The following is a 22,880-nucleotide window of genomic DNA, read 5'->3' as shown; positions in this document are numbered from 1 at the left end:
CCATTAGCATTATTTACAGTTTACTGAGTATTTTGATAGATCCTCCCAGGAAGTATAAAATTTCACCAGGCTAACTTGTGCTAAACAACAATACATGAAGATGAAGTTCAAGTTGATGGGTTATGAGGCCCAGCCTGTCCCAACATAAAACCTTGCCAGACAAACACAAAATACAGGGCTTACTTTCAAATTCAGTGCATCATGTGCAACAAGAAATGAAGCATATTATTAAGTGATTAACCCTTCTACTGCCATATTTGACAACAGCTGAGTAAACAAGCCAAAGGAACCACTAAATAGCCACATAACTACTAAAAATAACAAACAAATCCTCCTCAAATCATACTCTATTGTGTTGGGAATGGAGAAAATAGACTGAATAATGCAGTACATTATTCATAGATATTAAAAGGTGGGATGTTAATGGGTGGAAAAACTTTGATCAAAGTTCTCTGAATCAAGTTTGACTTAAATATGAACAACAAAAACCAATGATTAATAACATTTACAATTATTTTGTTCAGTTAGCTACCAATGACTGTCATTTTGTATTACACAGCTGTTCCATTAACTGTAATTGGCTCCTATGGTCGTTTACTTCTAGTTTCATGTTTAGAGATAGTAAGAGATAGTAACAGCTAAAATTAGGGAAATGCAGATTGAAATTGTACAGAAGGTCATTGGATATGTGAGTGAGTGCATAAGTGGGGGAGGTGGAGAGAGAGAGAGAGAGAGAGAGAGAGAGAGAGAGAGAGAGAGAGAAAAGAGAGAGAGAGAGAGAGAGAGAGAGAGAGAGAGAGAGAGAGAGAGAGAGAGAGAGAGAGAGAGAGAGTATGGGGTTAGTAACCTCAGCCTGTAAAAACCTGTACCCTCTACACAAACACCAACAAATCAAAGCAATTCTAGGGACTGGAAGAACCCTGCAAAGGGAGAATGAAGCATTGTAACTGAAGCTGAAAGAATGTTACACTGCCAATATCTTTCCAGATGCCATGGAGCAAAACCACAAGTGCTTCGTGAATCATTAGAGCTATGCATTAAATTTACAAAACAGCCCTGGATGCTACTAAGTGCAAAAGAAACAACCTTGCCATCCTAGTAAGAAAATGAGAAGTTCTAGGAGCTGCAGAAATTTAAAGAGGTAAATCTAGAATAGAGATGAGTGGAGGGAGTGTTCATAGTCTAAACTTCAAGAGGAGCCAAGGGCCTCAGTAAGACAATAAGACAAAGTAATGCATTTGATCTACTCAAAAACAAAAACACTTAAAGTTAATATCCAAGCATGGCTGCAGTCTAAGGATTAGAACCAATGAATGAAAGAATACCAAAGAATACGTCAAAGCAAAAAAAAAAAAAAAAAAAAAAAAAAGCTAGGCAGGGGAAATTATTTTTCATTAAGTCCAAATGCAAGGTTCTATTTCAGAAATTAATTGGTAGTGATGGCATTGCTGCTAAGGATGATGATATTGGCTATCTTAAAAGGTCATATTTTACCCTGAAAAATGATGTGGCAAGGTGGAGAACCAGGCTGTGGTCAATGTAGCACTGAAAGGGTTAATTGAAACAGATGCAATTAACAGCTGTTGATAAAAAAAGAGTAAATTAATAACAAAAAAGAAAATCAAAAATTTCACACTAAATATAGTTTACTTTACCTATTTTGGTTTTCTTGCTCTCCTTTTTACTGTGGTGCTTGTCTTTGCTTTTTTCAAAAGACTCTTGTTTTGATTTTGATACTACCCCTAACCGCTGATGTGCAGACAACCTATCTTCCACACTATCTTTCTGTTGAAAAGTATGACTACCTGGAAAAAATATGTTCAATAGGAAATGATTACCAAAATATTATAGACTGCCAATGTGGTTAACAATATTAGACAATATAAGCACTGACAAGAGACAAAAAAATGAGTAACTCAAATAATGTATCTAGAGTAGTAATGTAGGCTTAGAAGTTTTCTTGACCAGCTCTATCAAACGCTTGATCAACAACATGTGTGGGTCAACTAAAGCTGCTGATAAAAACATGGACAAAAAAATTTGAAAAATGATAACAGAAAACCAGAACTAGATTATGTATTCAATTCACTTGAACCTTCAACCCAGCTGTTGTTGTTTAGATCCAAATCAGCTTTGACTGAGCTGATATAATCGAAGGCATTCCAGTTGTGATCATTCCATCTTTTTGGACATCTGGGATTATATTATCCAATGTCTTCATCTTTACAAATGTTGGATGCATTCTGAGCAAGATTTGGTTGCTATTTCTAGCTTGTTGAATGAGTTTGTTGAGGCGCTCTTGTTAGCTCAAGTACTTATTACAGTATAAGCACTCAGTAACATACAGAAGTCAATTCACTTTGCTAACCCTAAAGATTTGCAAAGTTTGTGAAGAGAAATGAATAAATATCACCATTAACATCAAAGACAATCCAAATATTTCAGATGGTGGTTGCCCCAGATCAAACCTGATTAAGATCAATGAACAGAGGTATTCTAGCTGTGACCATCTTTCTTTTTAGGCATATCTAGGATTACATTATCCAATGTATCCTTTCTTTTTTAAGACTGGGGATATGGTTTCCGGGAGAATTGGCAATGATTTCTAATAGGACAGGGTTCACATAGACCAGTGGTTTTGAAACAATTTGCCTAAAGAGGATTCTTGATTTAGCCTGAATTTTTAAAAATACATTTTAAGTCTTTAAATAATCCACGTGCTTGAGGGCATTTTGAAAATGTGTTACTCATAATTTTGTTATAATAATAATGATGATAATGTACTACAACACACTGGAAAAGAGTGAAAGAGAAGACAATGCAGTAATAAGTCAAATAAAGAATGACAATAATAACAGCCAAAAGTAAATACATAGTACACAGGATAAAACACAAACAAACAAGGAAAGTGAACAGTAAAAACACCACAAAAAGGGAAGTCATACACAAGTATGACTAATAAAATAAGATTTTTTTAAAATTTTTAGCTCAAAGGATTTAAAAAACAAAAAGAAAAACTTTCCAAGCAAAGTATAGAGGTAATTTATTTTCATTTGATCTCTAGTGTACTGTAAAGTTAAAAGGACTGAGAAATCATTGACATAGACCATACCCTTGTAATTGGATTTGGTAGATAGAAAATGAAAGAAGCCCAGCATATGTGTATATACATATGTACATATGTGTATGTGTTTGTGTCTCCTTGTCTTGACATTGTATGATAGTAGTAAAATAGTTGTCACTTTCATAAAAGCAATGTCATTCATTTCCAATATTCTGAGAACATGCCTCACCATGAGGAATTATTATTATCTTGCTCAGTAGAATGTGAGGATTGGCAACAGAGAAGGCATCTCACCATAGAAAATCTGCCTCAATGAACTCTATCTAATGCATGTAAGCAATGGAAAAGTGGACATTAAAATGATGATAGATTCCTTCATTAGCTCATTAAATATTTAGCAAAATACTGCAGTCAATTCACTTGACCAATAAGCATTTACATTCTGCTTAAGAAATAGATACAACCATTATTAAGCATTAGAGACAATCCAAACACCTTACGTGGTTTTAGTTTAGATTAGCATTTTGTAATATAGAACAGAACTGAAACATAGGAGACCAACTTACTTCTATCATATCACCTGTCAAGCTTTTTATCACACAGCCACACTTGCACCTATGATCATAAATATGTTCAACTTATTCTATCAACGTTATAAAAAATATTTTTACAGAACCTGCAGTTTCACAAAGGAAGTTCTTTTTTTTTCTTTCAAATAATATTTAAGACATTTATACTTATCCCAAAGGCTTTAATGAAAATGTAAAAAAATCTATGAGCTGAGAATTAAAACTAGGTCACAAGGAAATTATTTCTAATTCAGAGTAAAGAGGATTCTAGAAAGCCTCTCCAATGCCTATGACATGATAAATACATCCAGTCCAAGCTGTATAGTGATCATTGGTGATAAGGGCATCCATACACAACAACAAAACAAACAGGAATAGGTTAAACAGCATTACAGCCTGATTCCAAATAAAACAGTAATGAACAACATACATAGAAGAAGATGCTGCCAATTCTGTCCATTAGTTTGCCTGCAATCATTACTTTTGAGTTGTATGTGCAACTATTTATTTTTTTGCTTAGCAAAGTTAGACACAAGGGCCCAAGTCTGAGAGGGTGAAGTTGGACACAAAAGCCCAAGTCTGAGAAGGTTAAAGAACAAAGAACCACAAGACTTGAGACACAGCATGGGGATAGATCCATCCAATCCATACCAGCATGGGAAAATGGATATAAAATGATGATGACAATTTAGTGCATACCATCTTTAAAAAGAGAAATATTGATGTCTACTATATTAATGCAATAGGGACAAACAGCCCTCAACAACTTAAAGGCCTAACACCTTGATAGAGAGAGGCTGGGAGAAATAGAGGAAAAAAAAAGAAACAGACTAATGTATAACAAACGCACTAAAAGTTTTTTCTTGCATTCACATAAAAATTTTCCACACTTTTACTGCCTTCTGACTGGGAGAATAGTTTTGTCTTCCTTGTTTTTCTTTCGAGAAAGAGTAGTTATTCATTGTTCTCTGTAAAGTATAAGTTGAAAGCTCATATCCAGTCAAAATCCTTATCAAGTAAAACTACACCAGTTTGAGTAAACATCCCCAGTGAAAAACATTAATATAAAAAAAAAAGCAAATTTTTTTATAAAAATATCTACAACTAACCTGAGTTGAAAGTAATGTTCACCACTGGGCTTTTAGGTGGCCTTTCTAAATAAGTCTGATCTTCACTGGTCTGTTGTAGTTGTCGGCTAGTATCTTTAGTAATCCTTTTTCTTTTTGATCGATCTTCCATAAGGCTAATCCAACCTCTCACAGTTGAGTGTTTACTTTGAATTCTGTTATGTGCTAGCACTGATTTTGGTTTGTGCTCCTGTTTAACAGAACTAACTGAGTCCAAAAGATCAAATTTGCGAGAATTTGACTGACAATGTTTTTTTAAAAATGTGTTCTCGTTGCATTCCTCAGAGTCACTTTGATCAGATAAATATTTACTTGTAATAATTTTACGACAGGCCCAACTACTGCCATCTTCCTTCTGAATAACTTTTCGTTGCTTACCCTCATTATTTGAGACAGGGTAAACAAAACGTTTACTACTAGAACTACTCCCAGACCGTCTTTGTCGAACTGACACTTTCTCTCTTTTCTGTAATGATTGGCTAACATCATCAGATAAACTTCCGCCACCATATTTGCTTTCACTGCGGCTACGTGAGCGTTTGTGGACTCTTCGATGTCCACGCTCTCTTCGATGTTGACTGACAAATGATAAAGGCTTTGAAGTATCAGCCTCATCATAATTTCGTTCTCTCAGATCACGTGAGTGTAATATTGATTCCTTTTCACTGCTGGAATGTAATGCATCACTTGTTCGGTGGTGTTTACGATGTTTTCTAGATTTAGGTACAATGCCCTTCAGAGAGATAGTTTTTTTCAATTCAGAATGTGATATTTCTTTGGTAGAATCAAACTTGCGTTTCCTTGCCTCAAAGACTTCAAGTCCTGTGGAATGTCCTCCGTCAAGTGGTTCCAAATCAAGTGGCTCAGCATCAAGAGGCTCAACATCAAGTAACTCAGAACATGGAATTTCTGGGGTGAGGTTTTCAGGTGATTTCCCCTCAATCGCATCATCAATATCACCATTTTCTTCAATGTCCAACAATGGTTCATCATACTCCTGTAATAAACAGTCTGAAAGTTTATCTTCAAACAAAATACTATCAACAGTTCTTTCAGTGTCAGAATTCTCATCTTTCTCCAGAGGTCGTTCTTGAGTGACAATTCGGGTGTCTAAGGTGAGTGAAAGACAGCAATCTGAATCAGAGTCAGATTCTAATTTACTGTTGTTGTTTGCAGCATGGGTTACTGTAGGAGAGGAGAGATCAGAAGAATCTAAAACAGATTCATCACTTTCGGAATCTTCATCAGCATCATAACGACTAAATTTCCCAACCTTTCCTGAAAAAGAAACAAAAAGTTATCATTGAAAAGTTATCTACTGAAACTAGATAAACCATACTATTCATAAATATAAATTTACAACAAAACAGCACAGACAAGTTATTTTGTTATTTCAAAACAAGAATAATCAATAATTTTTCCTATACTTTATTGTTATACCTCTTGAGCTACAAAAGTCTTTTGAGAGCTAGTACCTAGCTTTAAACTTCTACTGCACAATAAATATATCTCACTAAAAGTTCAAGAGAATCTTCAGAACATGTACTTCAGCTTTGGTTTCATATCATGGAAAAAAAAAAATGAATCTCAGAACGCACAGGATACCAGTCTTTCTGAAATACATTCTAAGAAGATCTCTGTTATGTAGTTCAGATAATTAAGTCTTCCATAAATATACAGTCAAATTGACTACATTCTAGCCAAGAAACGCGAAAGATGGCTACTTATAATGCCCACGTGAAGAATGCACTCCACAACATAGATTAGTAGTTAGTGACTTCAGAATCAGGACTAAATGGATGCCCAGAAGACGATCAGCATGGAGAAGAAGGGTCTGGAAGCTTAAGGATCTTGTGAATGGACAGAAATTTAGAGACGTATTACTCAGAGCTTTTAACGAAATAGAGGAGGATATAGCATCACATGATGTGGAAGACAACTGGAGGTTCCTATGGAACAACCTGTTGAGGGCTACTGATCAGATCTGTGGATGGAGCAAAATCCCCTTTCGACCCAAGGTAATGTGGTGGTGCAACAATATTGTTGACAGGGCCATTAGGGAAAAGAAACAGGCATGGAAGGACTGGAAGAACAGTGGTAGCAGGGAATTGTATCAGATTGCCAGAAGGGAAGCTAGGAGACAGGTTTACTTAGCCAGAGGAGAAGCAGATAAGAAAAAATTTGCCAATGTTCTGCATTGTGATGACCAAAGACTTGAAGTGTTTCGTGTATGAGAGACAATTGTGATGTCATAGGAGAGGAATGTGTCCACATAGATGATGGCTCACTTGCATTTAATGAGGCTGCAAAGAGAGACGTGGAGACACCACTATGAAAGATTGCTAAATGAAGAGAATGAATGGGAGAAAGACAGCCTTCCAAATGCCAACCCAACAGAGGGACCAGCTATCCGAATTGACAGTACCTTGGTAGATAAAGTAATTGAGGGTATGAAGACAGGGAAAGCTTCCAGCCCAACAGGAATCACTGCAGAGATGCTCAAAATATCTGGTAGTGTCAGCTATAGTCTAGTCACCTGTATAGCCAATCAGGTGATACATAAAAGAGTCATACCCAATGACTGGTGTAGCAGCATCATAGTCAACTGCTACAAAGGTAAAGGTGATGCATTAGGTACAAATAATTACAGAGGTATCAAGTTGTTGGATCAGGTAATGAAAGTCATGGAGAAGGTCATAGCCCAACTAATTAGGGAGAGAGTTAATTTAGACAAGATGCTGTTTGGGTTTGTGTCAGGGAAAAGCACCATTGAGGCTATATCTCTGCTAAGACATCTGCAAGAGAAATACCTAGCCAAAGATAAACCTCTGTACCTGGCTTTCGGTGACATGGAGAAAGCCTTTGACAGGGTCTCCAAATCCCTTATCTGATGGTCAATACAGAAACTAGAGATAGATGGGTGGTTAGTGAGAGCTGTACAAGCCATGTGCAAGGATCTGTCAGTAAGGTGAGTATAGTGAAAAATTTCAGCCCCATCTTATTCATCATAGTCCTCCAGGCAATAATAGAGGAATTCAAGACAGGATACCCCTGTGAGCTTCTCAATGCTAATGACCTTGCTCTAATAGTTGAGTCATTATCGGAACTAGAGAAGTTTCAGGTGTGGAAGCAAGGTCTAGAATTGAAGGGCCTAAGAGTCAATATAGCAAAAACCAAAGTCCTAATAAGTAGGAAGGCAGACAAATCACAAATTCCTTCAGGTAGATGATGGACACGTAAGAAGTGCAGCAATATTAAAGGAAGGCTAACAGGGAAGATAGTTTTTGTGTGTGACAAATGCTCAGGGGAAACAAACACTGAAAATGTACAGAAAACAGCTTCTGTCACATGCCAGGGGAAAAACTAGAAATAGTTGATAGCTTCTGTTAGCTAGGTGATCAAGTCTGGGCAAAGTTCAGAGAGCTCCTACCTCTGCTGGTGACAAAGGGCTCCGCACTCAGAGTAAAAGGTAGACTGTATGACGTATGTGTGCGAACAGCCATACTACATGGCAGTGAAACATGGGCTGTAACTGCTGAGAACATGCATAAGCTTGCAAGAAATGAAGCTAGTATGCTCTGCTGGATGTGTAATATCAGTGCGCATACTCGACAGAGTGTAAGTGCCCTGAGTGAAAAGTTGAACATAAGAAGCATCAGATGTGGTGTGCAAGAGAGACAACTGCACTGCTATGGTCATGTGTTGCATATGGATGAGGACAGCTGTGTGATAATGTAGAGGGAACCAGTTAAAGAGGTAGACCAAGGAAGACTTGGGATGAGATGGTGAAGCACAACCTTCAAATGTTGGGCCTCACAGAAGTGATGACAAGTGACCGAGACTTTTGGAGATATGCTGTGCTTGAGAAGACCTGGCAAGCCAAGTGAGACCATAACCGTCGCCTATGCCATTGCAGTATAATGAACTCATTTATGAGTACCCTTCAATTATTGGGCAATAAACTGTGCTTGCGAAGACCTATGGAGTCAAGTGAAGTCATTGTTGTGGTCAATGCCAGTACTACCTGACTGGCACCCATGCCGGTGGCACATAAAATGCACCATTCAAGTGTGGTTGTTGCCAGTGCCGCCTGACTAGCCCCTGTGCCAGTGGCACATAGAAAGCATCATTCAAGCGTGGCCGACGCCAGTACCACCTGACTGGCCCTCATGCTGATGACACTTAAAAAGCACCCACTACACTCTCGGAGTGGTTGGCATTAGGAAGGGCATCCAGCTGTAGAAACTTTGCCAGATCAGACTGGAGCCTGGTGCAGCCTTCTGGCTTGCCAGCCCTCAGTTAAACTGTCCAACCTATCCCTGAATGGAAAGCGGATGTTAAATGACAATGATGATGATGATGATAATACAGAAAAATGTCACCAATGAATTTGAACTTAAGATATATGAGCTCACTATTCAAAACATTAGTCACACAATTTTATCTTAACAATGCTACTAACTTAGGTTAGAAAACACTATAAATTTGGGTTTTTAGCATATGAGTTGTGAGGGATAACAATATCAAGATGGAATATATTGTCAGATAAACCTCCTAAGAAGGTGTATATTTATGAATACATTCATCTCATTTAAGGGTTTTGGTTGCGCATACTGTAAGTCTCACAAGGTGCTGCTCCATGTGGTCCCGCAGTTTCCATCTAACTAGGAATATTAGGGTCTCATCCATTGTCTTGTATTTAAGATCCTCTGCATGACATCCTGCTAGTTCAAAGCCAGGAATCTGATCCGTTAGGTCCTGCCAATAACTAAATCCACACCCTGCTGTCGATGCTTCGATTTATTGTCATTAAGGTTTTGTCTGTTTCCTACCCTTCAACCTGTCTGGCCTGGTAAGACCTGCCTGAAGATTTCTCTCCCTCCAGCATAGCTCTCCAGGTCAATGGAGCACACATGCACTTCACTGCAACAAGATACTTGTTGAATTGGCCGTTGACTACACAGTAGTTCTTCCGCCCTTTGACAGGTCTTATTTTTTTTTGTCTTGCAGGGTGTCCAACAATCACCCTCCTCACCAAGCAAGCTTGACGGGGTTGCCAGTTTAGTCACCAACGACCCGATCATGTGACAGGTTATACTGGGTTACATGTTACCAGTAGCTCTCAACTGAATCAACAACCTGCATAAATCTTAGGAAGAACAAGATAATGATTCTTACAATGGAGAGGGAAACAAAACATGCTTCATCATGGATATGAGAGGCATGTAAAAGAAAGGTAAAAGTTGATTACAAATAGCAAATCCAAAACCAAGGTGAAACAAAATAGTTCCTTTATAGTGGAGTAGTTACAGCTTCTTGCGGTGGTTGCAAGAGGGTAAAAGCATGCTAGATGATGAGAGAAAAAGCATGCTAAGATGTAGGCTAAAAGAAAAACAGACATTTTTGGTAACATCAATGCAGTTCAGTACTACTTGAAGGAGTGATACTGTCAGCTATGCAAAAATTGTGATCTGCAGCCAACAGTTGATGAAAAGAATTTCAGACAGTGTAAGCTGAATGTAAAATATTACAGGTACTTGTTTTATTGAAGCAGAATCAACCATGCTGGGTTTGAACATAAAGGTAAGATAAAAAATGTTAAGTCATTTTATTTCAGCTTTTGTATTCTACCATTTCTGCAATCATGCTGCTTTTATCACAGACAAAAAAGGGAAAAATTATTTCTATAATCTAGACGTATCTTTTTCACATCTTTCTCATCTCTCCTCTCTAAACACCAACATTTTCTGTAATCACATCAACTGAGTTGGCCCAACATCGCCAGATCTGATAATTTCCTCCCATATCTTCCCTGTTTATTTCTACAAAGTTGAAACTTTGTACTTCTATTCACTTAGCCCCACGGACTATCAATAACAGGATAGTTATTTCTCCTGCACACATGAGTACCTCTAATGCTAAAGTACATTTTTTACTTACTTAATTTCAGTCTAATGAATAAAAATTAGGCAACCTAATTAGTAGCAGAGGAGGATGTTCTGAAAGTATAGTTGCTAAAATAAGAATAGGATGGAGAAAGTTCAGAAAGCTATTACCTCTGTAGGCAACAAAAGGTCTCTGTAAGTGAAAGGCAGATTGTATAATGCTTGCATATGTATAGTGATGCTACAGATAGTGAGATGTAGGCTCTGAATGAAGAAGACGTGAAACAAGATAGTAATGAAACTAATATACTCCATTGGACATGCAATGTTAGTGTGCATATATGACAAAGAGCAAATATATTGAGAGAAAAGTTAGGTATAAGAGGAAATAAATGTAGAATGCAAGGGAGATGACTGCACTAGTTTGCTCATGTAATCTCTAGTATATAAAACAGAGATGTGTGTGTATTCGCTTATCACGTGAAAACGGCTTCACCATTTACTTCCATACTTGTGATGCATGAATAATTTGACCTCGGATAAATGTTAGGCTCTTCATTTGATTTTTTTTATTAAAAATAAATAATATTGCTTTATATTTATGATTCACTTCTTTAAAAAGGTTCCTCAATGTCAACTTCCGGTATTGATGTAACAACGGCACAAAGCTTCACTCTCTATTTGCACGTTTTTGTACCAAATGCTTACATACTTATGATGAAATGTCAACTTCCGGTATTGACGTAGCGTGCATGTAGTATTTACTCTCTCTCTCTCTCTCTTTCATACACATGCACACACACAAAGATCTATGCATATTTATGCATGTACGTATACATGACCTCTCTCTCTCACTCTCTCTGCCACACACACACGTCCATTTCATCTGATGTGTGATACTCTGTGTGTGTGTGTGTGTGTGTGCGTGTGCGTGCGTGCGTGGGGGGGGGGTCCACAATCGCCATTTATTTCAATTACTCTTGTGAGGATATTGACGTAAATCATTTTTTTCATTTAATCCCCACTTTAATTTTCGTAAAAGTTTCCAAGTACCAATGAGGCTTTTTGGCGCATCTTCAATTTTCCCATTCATGAGAGGCGCCCAGCCATCATTCATCTGAGAGTCCATCTACAGAATGTCCTCAAATTTCTATACAGCATATTTTGCTTTTTTTCATCCAGTATATAAGCAACAATTTCATTCCCGAGCAATGCCGGGTGCCTCTGCTAGTGCATTATAAATGAAGACAGCAGCATTTAGAAGTGTTGACTGCTTGAAGTTGATGGAACTCATGGAAGAGGGGGACCCAGAAAGACATGGGATGAAGTATTGAAGGCTGATTTCAAGATTTTGAGCCTCACAGAGATGACAAAGGACTGATATGATTGACATTTTGCTGTGCTCAAGAAAACCTGTACACTGCAGCAAAAATGATATCCTAAAATCACTGTTATGCTTGTACGTGCAAAGCCTAATCTCCTCCTCCCTGACATGACAAGCATTCCTCCCCACCATTTATGGTGCTATACAGTTGCTGTACAAGAGCAGTATGTCACATATTACATCCAATCCATTCCCTACTACTTCCATTCCTCACACTATCTCAACCAATCACCTCCTTTCTGTGCCTTCAGCCACAACTTTTCTCTTTCTCTACCCACCTCTGCTATACATCATTTTAAACATACATCCTATCTGCTATCATTTTCAACGTCCTCTCATATCTACCATCACAGCCCACCTACAATAGCCCCTTATATATCCCTATATCTCCTTCTCCACAACTCTTACACTTTGCACATTATTCTCTTGCTTTCTGCTCTATTCTCCTTCCTGAGCCACTCCTATATCTCCCACCTTACACTTCTATATACTGGTTTTACCCATACATTCTCTAATCCCCTCCCATGATCTCTCATCCATGTCTTCTCATTCTCACCTTCTTGTTCCTTGAATTTGTTCTAGCAACTAATCACTAACTTCCTCTTATCTCCTTCAGCCATATACCTCTTGTCTTTCTAACAAACATTAACCTTTCAACACCTGTGCTTGTCCTATCAAACATTAACCTCTTAACACCTGTATTGTGCAATGAGTTAATTTTTATTTAACATAACTAAAAAAGAAAAGACACCCAGTACACTCTGCAAAGCAGTTGGTGTTAGGAAGGGTATCCAGCCATAGAAACCACACAGACACTGGAGCAGGAAGCAGTCCTCCAGCATGATAGATCTAGTTAAACCATCCCAAGTACTCATGCATGAACGATGGATGTTAAATAATGATGACGACAATATATACACATACACACACACATTACATGTGTGTTTGTGTTTATGTTTCCATTGCTTTGTGTTTTTTTGCAATTGCTGATACTTTCTGTCAGTTGCAACTCCTAACAGAAGTGTTACCATTTTCCTTTGTCTAGTGTCAGGAGACAGAATTTGGACTATACAGATCGTACAGACATAGACAGAAACTGCAAAATATCCAATATGACTAACAATTCTGCCAATCTACTGCTCTGCACTAATGCTTTATTATCTCTGAAGGATAAAAAGCAAAGTTAACTTCATTGAGATTGAACTCAGAGTGCAGAGAGTTCAAGCAAATAGGTATAGGCATGGCTGTGTGGGAAGAGGCTTGCTTCCAAACACATAGTTCCAGGTTCAGTCACACTGTGTGGCACATTAGGCGAGTATCTTCTACTATAGCTCCAGGCCACCAATCAAAGCCATGCAAGTGGATTTGGTAGACAGAAACTGAAAGAGGCCTGTCATGTATTTATATGTGTGTGTGTGCGCGCGCGCGCGCATACACGCACTCATCTTTGACCCTCTTCACTACTTAGCAACCAATGTTCGTTTGTTTACATTCCTGTAATCTAGCAGTTTGGCAAAAAAGACTGATAAAATGAGTATCAGGCTTAGAAGAAAAAAATAAGTACTGGAGGTCAATTTGTTCAACTAAACCCTTCAAGAAGGTGCCCCAATATTGCTGCAGTCTGATGGCAAAAACAAGTAAAAGGTAAGTGCCACAAAGCAATCTATTATTGACACTGCCAATCTACTGCCATTATATGAGGCTGCTGAGGATTCACTCAGTGAAAGATTCAGGCAACAACCACATATAACAGGAAACTTGAGTTTCAACAAAGCAAATCAGCTGCTTTCTAATTAATATACATTCTACAACAAAAAATTGAGTAGTCTTTTTTGTGTGGCCAAATACACACACACATTAATATACATATATAAGTTCTTACTTTTTTTGACAAGACATGATTCGTCTGTCGTAGATTCTGTTGTGCAGTCAGATTGCTCTTTTGTTGACTTACTGTCACATGGCTCACTAGCCAGATTGTCTGGAGGAACCACAACTTTCAAACTTGAAGCTGAATCCTCAGTCCCCAGAGAACCAGCACGTGAAGATTCTAGTGGAATAACAATCAAATGCCTTTGGCGGCGCTCTGATGCTGTTTTTCTCCAGCTACCATTTCTCTGTGAAGTGTAAGGATTCAATTTATGTTGAGGATTCTTTTTTGAGTGTTTCTGTTTAAGAAAGATGTCTTTTGCCTGGAATATATGAACAATTTTCAACAAATTAGAAATTATGTGATAAAACACGGTCAATATAACTATATACAATTTCCTTCATGTTACATTTTCAAAGTCAACATGTTATCAAAACAGTCTTAAAGGGTCAAAATTTAAGACTATTATTAAATACAAAAAGAAATATGAACTTAATTAAATATCAGCTGATTACAGCTAACTTTTTCTTCAAGTTCTTCAATATGTTATCCTTTAATAAAGGTTTGTTCTATCAGGACGAAACAACTATACATCCAATACAGACCAAAAGTGGGGAAATAGTAGAAAATTACTTGAAGACAATGAAAATAACTTGTTATAGTAATGCTTGATTAATTCAATAATTAACTCATTTAATTAATTCAAAGACTAATGCTGCATTAATTCAATAAACTGACTGAAATGATGTAACAAGAAAAAACAAAAACATTTTATCTTAGAATTAGGCTGCTAACAAGAAGAAAGAAACAACTAATGAAAGAAACAGGATAAAAATTCTTACATACAGTGGAAGACGGAGACATTTACTACTATTTTAAATGACTACAAAAGATTATAATATAAACAAAATAGAGGACTGTTTTACAAAGGAATTATGCAAAGTGGAGGGATGAAGGAAATTAACAAGGTAGCCAAATCAAGAGAGTGAAAAAGTATGGCTCAGTTGGTACGAAAAGTGATGACCATGACCTTTTGCTGAGCTTGAGGTAGGTAGGGAGAAGAGTGAATGAAACCCCCCATTTCTGGATTGTTGCAGAATAAAGAAGCATGTTTCATTATTAACATATCTTCAAAGTGGAAACATGGTCTGAATGCTTGCAATAGGAGCTGAACAAAAGACAGCCAAGGATTAAGTAGAGGTGGTGTTAAATAAGGTGTCAGATTTAGTCTACCATTCAGATAAGTGCCAATCCCAGCAGAAAGAAACAGGTAAAAGATACAATGGCTGAATGGAAGGATTAGGAAAAGTGCTTTTTGGTCAGTGTTGAAAGTCTGAATGTTATACAATGAAGAATAATCTGAAACAGCTAATACTAGAATAGTTTAAAAGAAGGAATTTAGTTAATCCAGTAAAAATGTAACAAACAGTAAATACTTACTTTATCTGCCTGATCAACAGTAGCTGTACGTCCCTTACTTTTCAATGCAGCTTCTCTAAGTGCTATAAGATCATCATCACCGTCTTCATTTCCAAAGGAAACTTTACTAGCAATAGACTCATCACAAGCAGGAACATCCTTTGTTCGCTGAAAGAGTTATTAAAAAAAAATCAAAAATAGATACTTAAAAAGGAAAGTATATAAACAAATAAATTATTTAGCTCCACTAAATTTTATCTTTTTCTTTGTTTCAGTCATTAGACTGTGGCCATGGTGGGACACTGCCTTGAAGAATTTTTAGTCAAATGAACTGACCCCGGTACTTTTTTTTTTAAACCTGGCACTTATTCTATTGAACTCTTTTGCTGAACCACTAAGTTATGGGAATGTAAACACACCAAAACAGGTTATCAAGCAGTAAGTGGAGGTGAGGGACAAACACAGACTCACATACACACAATGAGTTTCATTCAGTTTTTGTCTACCAAATCCACTCACAAGGCTTTAGTCAGCCTGAGATTTTTTTAACACAAAAAGTTCCAGTTTTAATTTTTTGATATTCCCTGCATATGTTAACAAAAACTTAATGTTTTTCATATGGACAATGTCTGAGATATTTTTCCTTCCAGTGATTCTATTTTTCTATGCCAATACTTGTACATTTTGTATATATATTTAATGGTTCTTTCATCATTACTTCAGAAAATTCAGTGAAAGCTATACTTTGCAAAGAAACTGAGAAAAAGACTATTTTTTTCCATCACTTTATTATTATTAGTTATTTCTATTTCATACTACTTTCTGCAATAACACTAACTTAACTACTGTTTATAAAGATCCAAGTTATTTAAACTATTAACCTAATCATTTACATTTGTCTAAACTATGTTTCAAATTAGAATATAAACATCCTCAGACTGTTTTTAAATGCAGCATTCAAACAGAAATATAAATATACCTAAATGTATCTCTTGGCTCAGTTTCAACTCAGCTTAAGATGTTTAGCATATTTTAAAATATATACATCAAAAATGTTCCTCCTTCTAATCCAATGTTTGTGCCTCACTCATCAGTAATAATGCAGATATTTTGTAATTAAGGAAATACAGTTGTTCATGTGAAGTATAAAGGTTATTATTATGGTCAAAGACACTAATAAAGATCCTCCCATTCTCCTTGCAGGCATCACTTATCTAATGTGATTTCCCTTTCCAAAATGACAGAGTGCAATTTGAGAGATGTTCGGTTCATATTTCAAAGAGCAATTCACTACACAGTACCAATGAGGGAGCTTCTACGTAGTTTCTCAACTTATCTGAAGCAGCAGCCAAGTCTCCTTCAAATCACATGGTCTTAAAAAAAGACACTGGATAATGTGATGTAGGGTCCCTCCACATACAAATAAAAAGGAGGTGCTGTTATAACTGGTCTGTCTTTACTCATAGCTCTGCTTGATTCAGGCTGAACTGGGGTTAAACAACAACAAATATGTTCTTTCATTAGCCCATAAAAAATATTAGTGTTAAAAAGTGGTTAAATTCAAATGTAGCCCACATGCACATGCGTGTGTGTGTGTGTGTGTGTGTAAAACTGAAATATGATACTCAGAGAGAAATGGAATGTATCCTTTTGTTTTCATGAATTGATACGACACTGCTTTTCCCCTTCCCAGGCTACAGGCCCACACCCCCAACACCCATACTGTTAGGATTGGCACTCTCAACGTCGGGACGCTGAAAGGTAGATCTGGTGAAATTGTTGAGATGCTTGAACGGAGACGCGTAGATATGTGCTGCATCCAGGAAGTAAGATGGAGAGGAGGTTCTGCGAGGTTCCTCACAGGCAAAGAACACAGGTACAAGATTTTCTGGGCAGGGAACACTGACAGGGTCGGGGGCGTAGGAATACTTCTAGCGGAGAAATGGGTGGATAAGGTAATCGAGGTCGTTAGAGTAAGTGACAGAGTACTTAAGATCAGACTAGTGCTTCATCATAGATTAGCTACTGTCATCTCAGCCTATGCACCTCAACCGGGGCTACCAGATGGTCTGAAAGACCTATTCTATGACACCCTCTTGCAAACTACCTCGTCGACGAGTGACAGGGACCTTCTCTTTGTGGCTGGAGACTTCAACGGTCATGTCGGACGTCGTGCTGGAGGCTTCCATGGCATACATGGAGGCTATGGCTTCGGTTCCCGCAACGAGGAGGGAACCAGACTGCTGGAGTTCTGTGATGCAACCGATCTTATGGTCTGCAATACCAACTTCAGGAAACCTGCCAGTCACCTAGTCACCTACCGCTCCGGCAGACACTCTAGCCAAATCGACTACATCCTCGCCAGAAATAGGGAAAGAGGGCGGCTTATAAATGCCAAAACCTACCCTAGCGAAGAATGTACCCCACAACATAGATTAGTAGTTAGCGACTTTGGGATCAAGGCAAAATGGGTGCCCAGAATTAGACAGGCTTGGAGGAGAAGGGTGTGGAAGCTTAAAGACCCTGCAAACGGACAGAGACTTAGAGACAAGTTACTTGAAGCATTTAACGACATAGAAGGGGATATAGCATCATACAACGTGGAAGACAATTGGAGATTTCTGCGGGACAACCTGTTGAAAGCCACCGACCAGATTTGTGGGTGGTGTAAGATCCCCTCCCGACCCAGAGTAACGTGGTGGTGGAACAAGGAGGTAGACAGGGCTATTAGACAAAAGAAACAGGCTTGGAAGGACTGGAAGAACGGTGGTAGCAGGGAATTGTACCAATGTGCCAGAAGGGAGGCTAGGCGACAGGTTTATTTAGCCAGAGGGGAAGCAGATAAGGAAAGATTTGCCAATGTTCTGCGCCGTGAGGACCAAAGACTCGAGGTATTTCGTGTTGCAAGACAGTGTAGGAGAGAGAATAGTGATGTTGTAGGAGAGAAATGTGTTCGCATGGATGATGGTACGCTTGCATTAAATGAGGATGCAAAGAAAGAGGTCTGGAGATGCCACTACGATAGATTGCTTAATAAAGAGAATGAATGGGAGAAAGAGAGCCTGCCGTATGCCGACCCAATAGAGGGACCAGCTATCTGAGTTGATAGTACGAGGGTAGATAAAGCAATTAAGAGTATGAAGACCGGGAAAGCCCCCGGCCTATCAGGAATCACTGCAGAGATGCTCAAAATATCTGGCAGTGTTGGCTATAGCCTAGTCACCCGTATTACGAACCAGGTGATACACGAAGGAGTCATACCCAATGACTGGTGTAGCAGCATCATAGTCAACTGCTACAAAGGTAAAGGTGACGCTTTAGATACAAATAATTACAGAGGCATCAAGCTGTTAGATCAGGTTATGAAAGTTACAGAGAGGGTCATAGCCCAACTAATTAAGGAGCGAATCAATTTAGATGAGATGCAGTTTGGGTTCGTGCCAGGTAAAAGCACTACTGATGCCTTATTTCTAGTGAGACAGTTGCAGGAGAAATACCTAGCTAAGGATAAACCTCTGTACCTGGCTTTCGTTGACATGGAGAAAGCCTTTGACAGGGTCCCCCGATCCCTTATCTGGTGGTCAATGAGGAAACTTGGGATAGAAGAATGGTTAGTGAGAGCTGTGCGAGCCATGTACAGAGATGCTGCCAGTAAGGTGAGGGTTGGAAATGAGTACAGCAATGAATTCCGGGTAGAGGTAGGGGTCCACCAAGGTTCCGTCCTCAGCCCCCTCTTATTTACCATAGTCCTCCAGGCAATCACAGAGGAGTTCAAGACAGGTTGCCACTGGGAGCTCCTCTATGCTGATGACCTTGCCCTAATTGCGGAGTCACTATCAGAACTAGAGAAGAAGTTTCAGGTGTGGAAGCAAGATCTAGAATTGAAGGGCCTTAGAGTCAACCTAGCTAAAACCAAAATCCTAATAAGTAGGAAGGTAGATAAAACACAAACCCCTTCAGGTAGATGGCCCTGCTCAGTATGTAGAAAAGGAGTAGGTAGTAACTCTATAAGATGTACCCGGTGCAAGCTATGGACACATAAGAGGTGCAGCAACATCAAAGGCAGGTTAACTAGCAAGTTAGTTTTTGTTTGTGGCAGATGTTCAGGTGCAATAAAGACTGCAAACAAACAGGAAACAACTTCTATCTCATTCCAGGGTGAAAAACTAGAGGTAGTCGATAGCTTCCGCTATCTGGGCGACCAAGTTAGTAGTGGGGGTCGGTGCGCTGAAAGTGTAGCTGCTAGAATAAGAATAGCCTGGGCAAAGTTTAGAGAGCTCTTACCCCTGCTGGCGACAAAGGGACTCTCACTCAGAGTAAAAGGCAGACTGTATGACGCATGCGTACGAACAACCATGCTACATGGCAGTGAAACATGGGCTGTAACTGCTGAGGACATACGTAAGCTCGCAAGGAATGAAGCCAGTATGCTCCGTTGGATGTGTAATGTCAATGTGAATACCCGTCAGAGTGTAAGTATCTTGGGAGAAAAGCTGAACATTAGAAGCATCAGTTGTGGCATGCAAGAGAGACGATTGCGCTGGTATGGACATGTGGTGAGAATGGAGGAGGATAGCTGCGTGAAAAAGTGCCACACCCTAACAGTTGAGGGAACCCGTGGAAGAGGTAGGCCCAGGAAGACCTGGGCTGAGGTGGTGAGGCAAGACCTTCGTACATTGGGCCTCACCGAGGCGATGACTACTGACCGAGACCTTTGGAAATGTGCTGTGCGTGAGAAGACCCGGCAAGCCAAGTAAGATCGTTGCCAGTGCCCCTGGACTGGTTCTTGTGCGGGTGGCACATGAGATGCACCATTTTGAGCGTGGCCGTTGCCAGTACCGCCTGACTGGCTCCTGTAGGATTTTCGAGCGAGATCGTTGCCAGTGCCCCTGGACTGGCTTGTGCGGGTGGCACATAAAAGACACCATTTCGAGCGTGGCCGTTTTCGTGCAGGTGACACGTAAAAGCACCCACTACACTACAGAGTGGTTGGCGTTAGGAAGGGCATCCAGCTGTAGAAACTCTGCCAAATCAGACTGGAGCCTGGTGTTGCCATCCGGTTTCACCAGTCCTCAGTCAAATCGTCCAACCCATGCTAGCATGGAAAGCGGACGTTAAACGATGATGATGATGATGACCAGAAACCAAAAGTACTCTCACATTATAATTCAAATTATACGAAATCTGCAAAAAGTAATTAAACTTCTCAACAGTGCATCAACCAGTTGGTGCAGTATGCTCAACCTTCACCTTTAGTCTAATAATAGCCACATCATAACACATCAGTTATCAACTTACACACTAGAGCGAATGTATATTTTAATGTACTTGACAAGGTGCCACAAATAAAAACACTGAAGGATTTCAAAGAACATGGTATAAAATTGCTTCAAATTTGGAAAAACTTTCAGAGACTTTTCTTATGTTACAACAGAATTATGGGAAGGATTGTTTGAGCTGTGGTACCAGTATTTCAAATCAGGAGAAATATTCACAGAAAATACCCAAATCTGGACAACATTTGGTGACAATAACCACATTGCAAAAGTGCAGGTTGTAATCCATGAAAATTAGCATCTAACAATCATGCATCTCAACTGATTTTAAACATGGGCTTGAATTCTGTAAGGAAATACAAAAAGTTGCAATGCCCATACTTTTTTTAAAAAGTACTAACATAAGTTAATTAATTTCAGTCTCATAACATTTACTTCTCTTGTCCTTACATTGATATAATAGGGAATAATTTAATTCTTATGAAACTAATTTCCTTTTTGTTTTCCTAATGCCAGCAAGAATTCTAAAAATTTGTCTGTAAGTGCTAACTTTTGATTGATAATTCCTTTGAGGATCACACAAAACAAAAAAAAAAAAAGAATTGTTTTCAACTTATAAGGAGTGGTTACCAAGAAACCTTTAAAAAAGTTCAACACCTATTCAGGCTATAGTTTCTATAGGAACTGTAGCACTTACAATGAGGCAACAAACAACAGGGGCTACAAGCAAAACATTATTAAACAAAGCCTATTATTGCATTTTTGGTTATTGTCAATCACTCAAATTTTTTTACAAAAACTGATGAAGTTGATGAAAGGTATTTCATCAGAAATTTCTTATCTAATATATCCTTGGTTTCAAGGAGCTTTACTCCAATATGAGATCTTTCTTTGACAGATTGTGCTGAATATTGCAGCATGAAAACAAAAAACATTGCAATACAAAATTTTTTAAAATAGGAGATGAAACCTCCACCAATGTTACTAACAAGCAAATACATGAGTGTCTAAACTGTTGTTCAACCTATAAGAAATGACATTCAATCTCTCTCAAGTCATGCTATTCCATCTAAGAAAAGAAATACATGTTAGATAATGTAAACAGGTGCAAAATATCTCAAAAAAGATGAATGACTGAAATTATTTACATCAAAGATCTCAACTGAGAAGGACCTGGAACTAAACAGTAGCAATATTAAAGACTAAAATTAAAATCTAAATGGTGATATACTTACTGCTTTCACTGTTGCAAGAGCAGCTTGCCTCAAAGCTTCCAAGTCTTCTAAATCCTATAAAGGGAAAGCAGAGAAAAAAAATTTTTAATCAATCTTTTGAACAAATAAGATCAAAATGAAGGAAATATCAAATACTGAATCTTCCAGTTTCCCTTATCAAAATAATTGATTCAGTCAGGGAGAAAGAGAAACAAGCATGTATGGAACTTCTACCATTGTCCCTGGATCTGTGAATGGAGCAGCCAAATCCCTGCTCAAACAACACTTAAATATGGAGGTTATACAATTCTGTCTTAAATATTTGAATATATTGAAAAGAACAGAATAGCCTTAAAAGGATAATAATCATATGATTAAAGTGGACTTGAACTGTCATGGATAGTTTACAAGAAAGAAATCATCCAATATGTCATTTTATTCAACAAAAAAATATGTACAATCTCACATATGTAATATACTGAGTTGAAAAGCTTCAACCAACAGACATTACCCAAGGAATTAGTAGCCAAAATCGCCCTCTATGATTGTTTAAAACAAGCAAAAGTGGCAACTCCAATACAATCAATTGAATGAAATTTGTGGACATACAAACAATGCAGATTGTAGCCGATCTGATCTTTAACTTTTCATCATTCAAATTATTGTCAAATATAAGGCTTACCTATTCATGTTGTTTTAAATTTATCATGCATTATTTTATAACTTTGTCATTTCAATGATATAGTGGTTTATTTTTAGAATGACAGCTAGATCTGACCAATTTGAACAAAAAGCAAATAGAATACGTGGGTTGGATATTCACTTCAGAAGCTGAAGGATTAAAACCAATGATGACAGCTACAGGACATGTTTTCAGTACAGCATATAATACTTGCTCATAATAGAATCACTCTTTAATTTGTTTTTAGATTCTGAAAATACATTGAGCCAGTTTGTTTACAAATTGCTTGGATAATCTCAGCTGACAACCTCACAGTGAGACCTTATCATACATGTATTGAGCAGGTATAATGCTCCATTGAGGGGTTTTTCTTTTCCTTTAATCAAATTG

General features: G+C 38.2%; 1 protein-coding gene across 2 annotated transcripts in view; it reads right to left on the bottom strand.

Moving 5' to 3' along the window:
• The window catches only part of LOC106868719 (uncharacterized), a 62,996-nt gene that overhangs the window by 6,868 nt on the left and 33,248 nt on the right, over positions 1–22,880 (bottom strand). Inside the window, exons 2-7 of one of the 2 annotated variants that reach the window (XM_014914111.3) lie at positions 21,830–21,883; positions 15,340–15,486; positions 13,912–14,221; positions 4,743–6,038; positions 1,656–1,805; positions 1,495–1,545 (exon numbers count right to left, since the gene is read on the bottom strand). In XM_014914111.3, the coding sequence (XP_014769597.2) occupies positions 1,535–1,545; positions 1,656–1,805; positions 4,743–6,038; positions 13,912–14,221; positions 15,340–15,486; positions 21,830–21,883 (1,968 nt within the window). In that variant the 3' untranslated portion in view covers positions 1,495–1,534. The remainder of the gene's footprint in view (positions 1–1,494; positions 1,546–1,655; positions 1,806–4,742; positions 6,039–13,911; positions 14,222–15,339; positions 15,487–21,829; positions 21,884–22,880) is intronic. The other variant, XM_014914110.3, reaches the window with a different exon arrangement.

The sequence above is a fragment of the Octopus bimaculoides genome, chromosome 6 (genome assembly GCF_046866305.1).
Source record: "Octopus bimaculoides isolate indiv1 chromosome 6, ASM4686630v1, whole genome shotgun sequence".
NCBI lineage: Eukaryota > Metazoa > Mollusca > Cephalopoda > Octopoda > Octopodidae > Octopus > Octopus bimaculoides.
The sequence above is the reverse complement of the archived record's forward strand: the minus strand, read 5'-3'. Positions and strand labels throughout refer to the sequence as shown.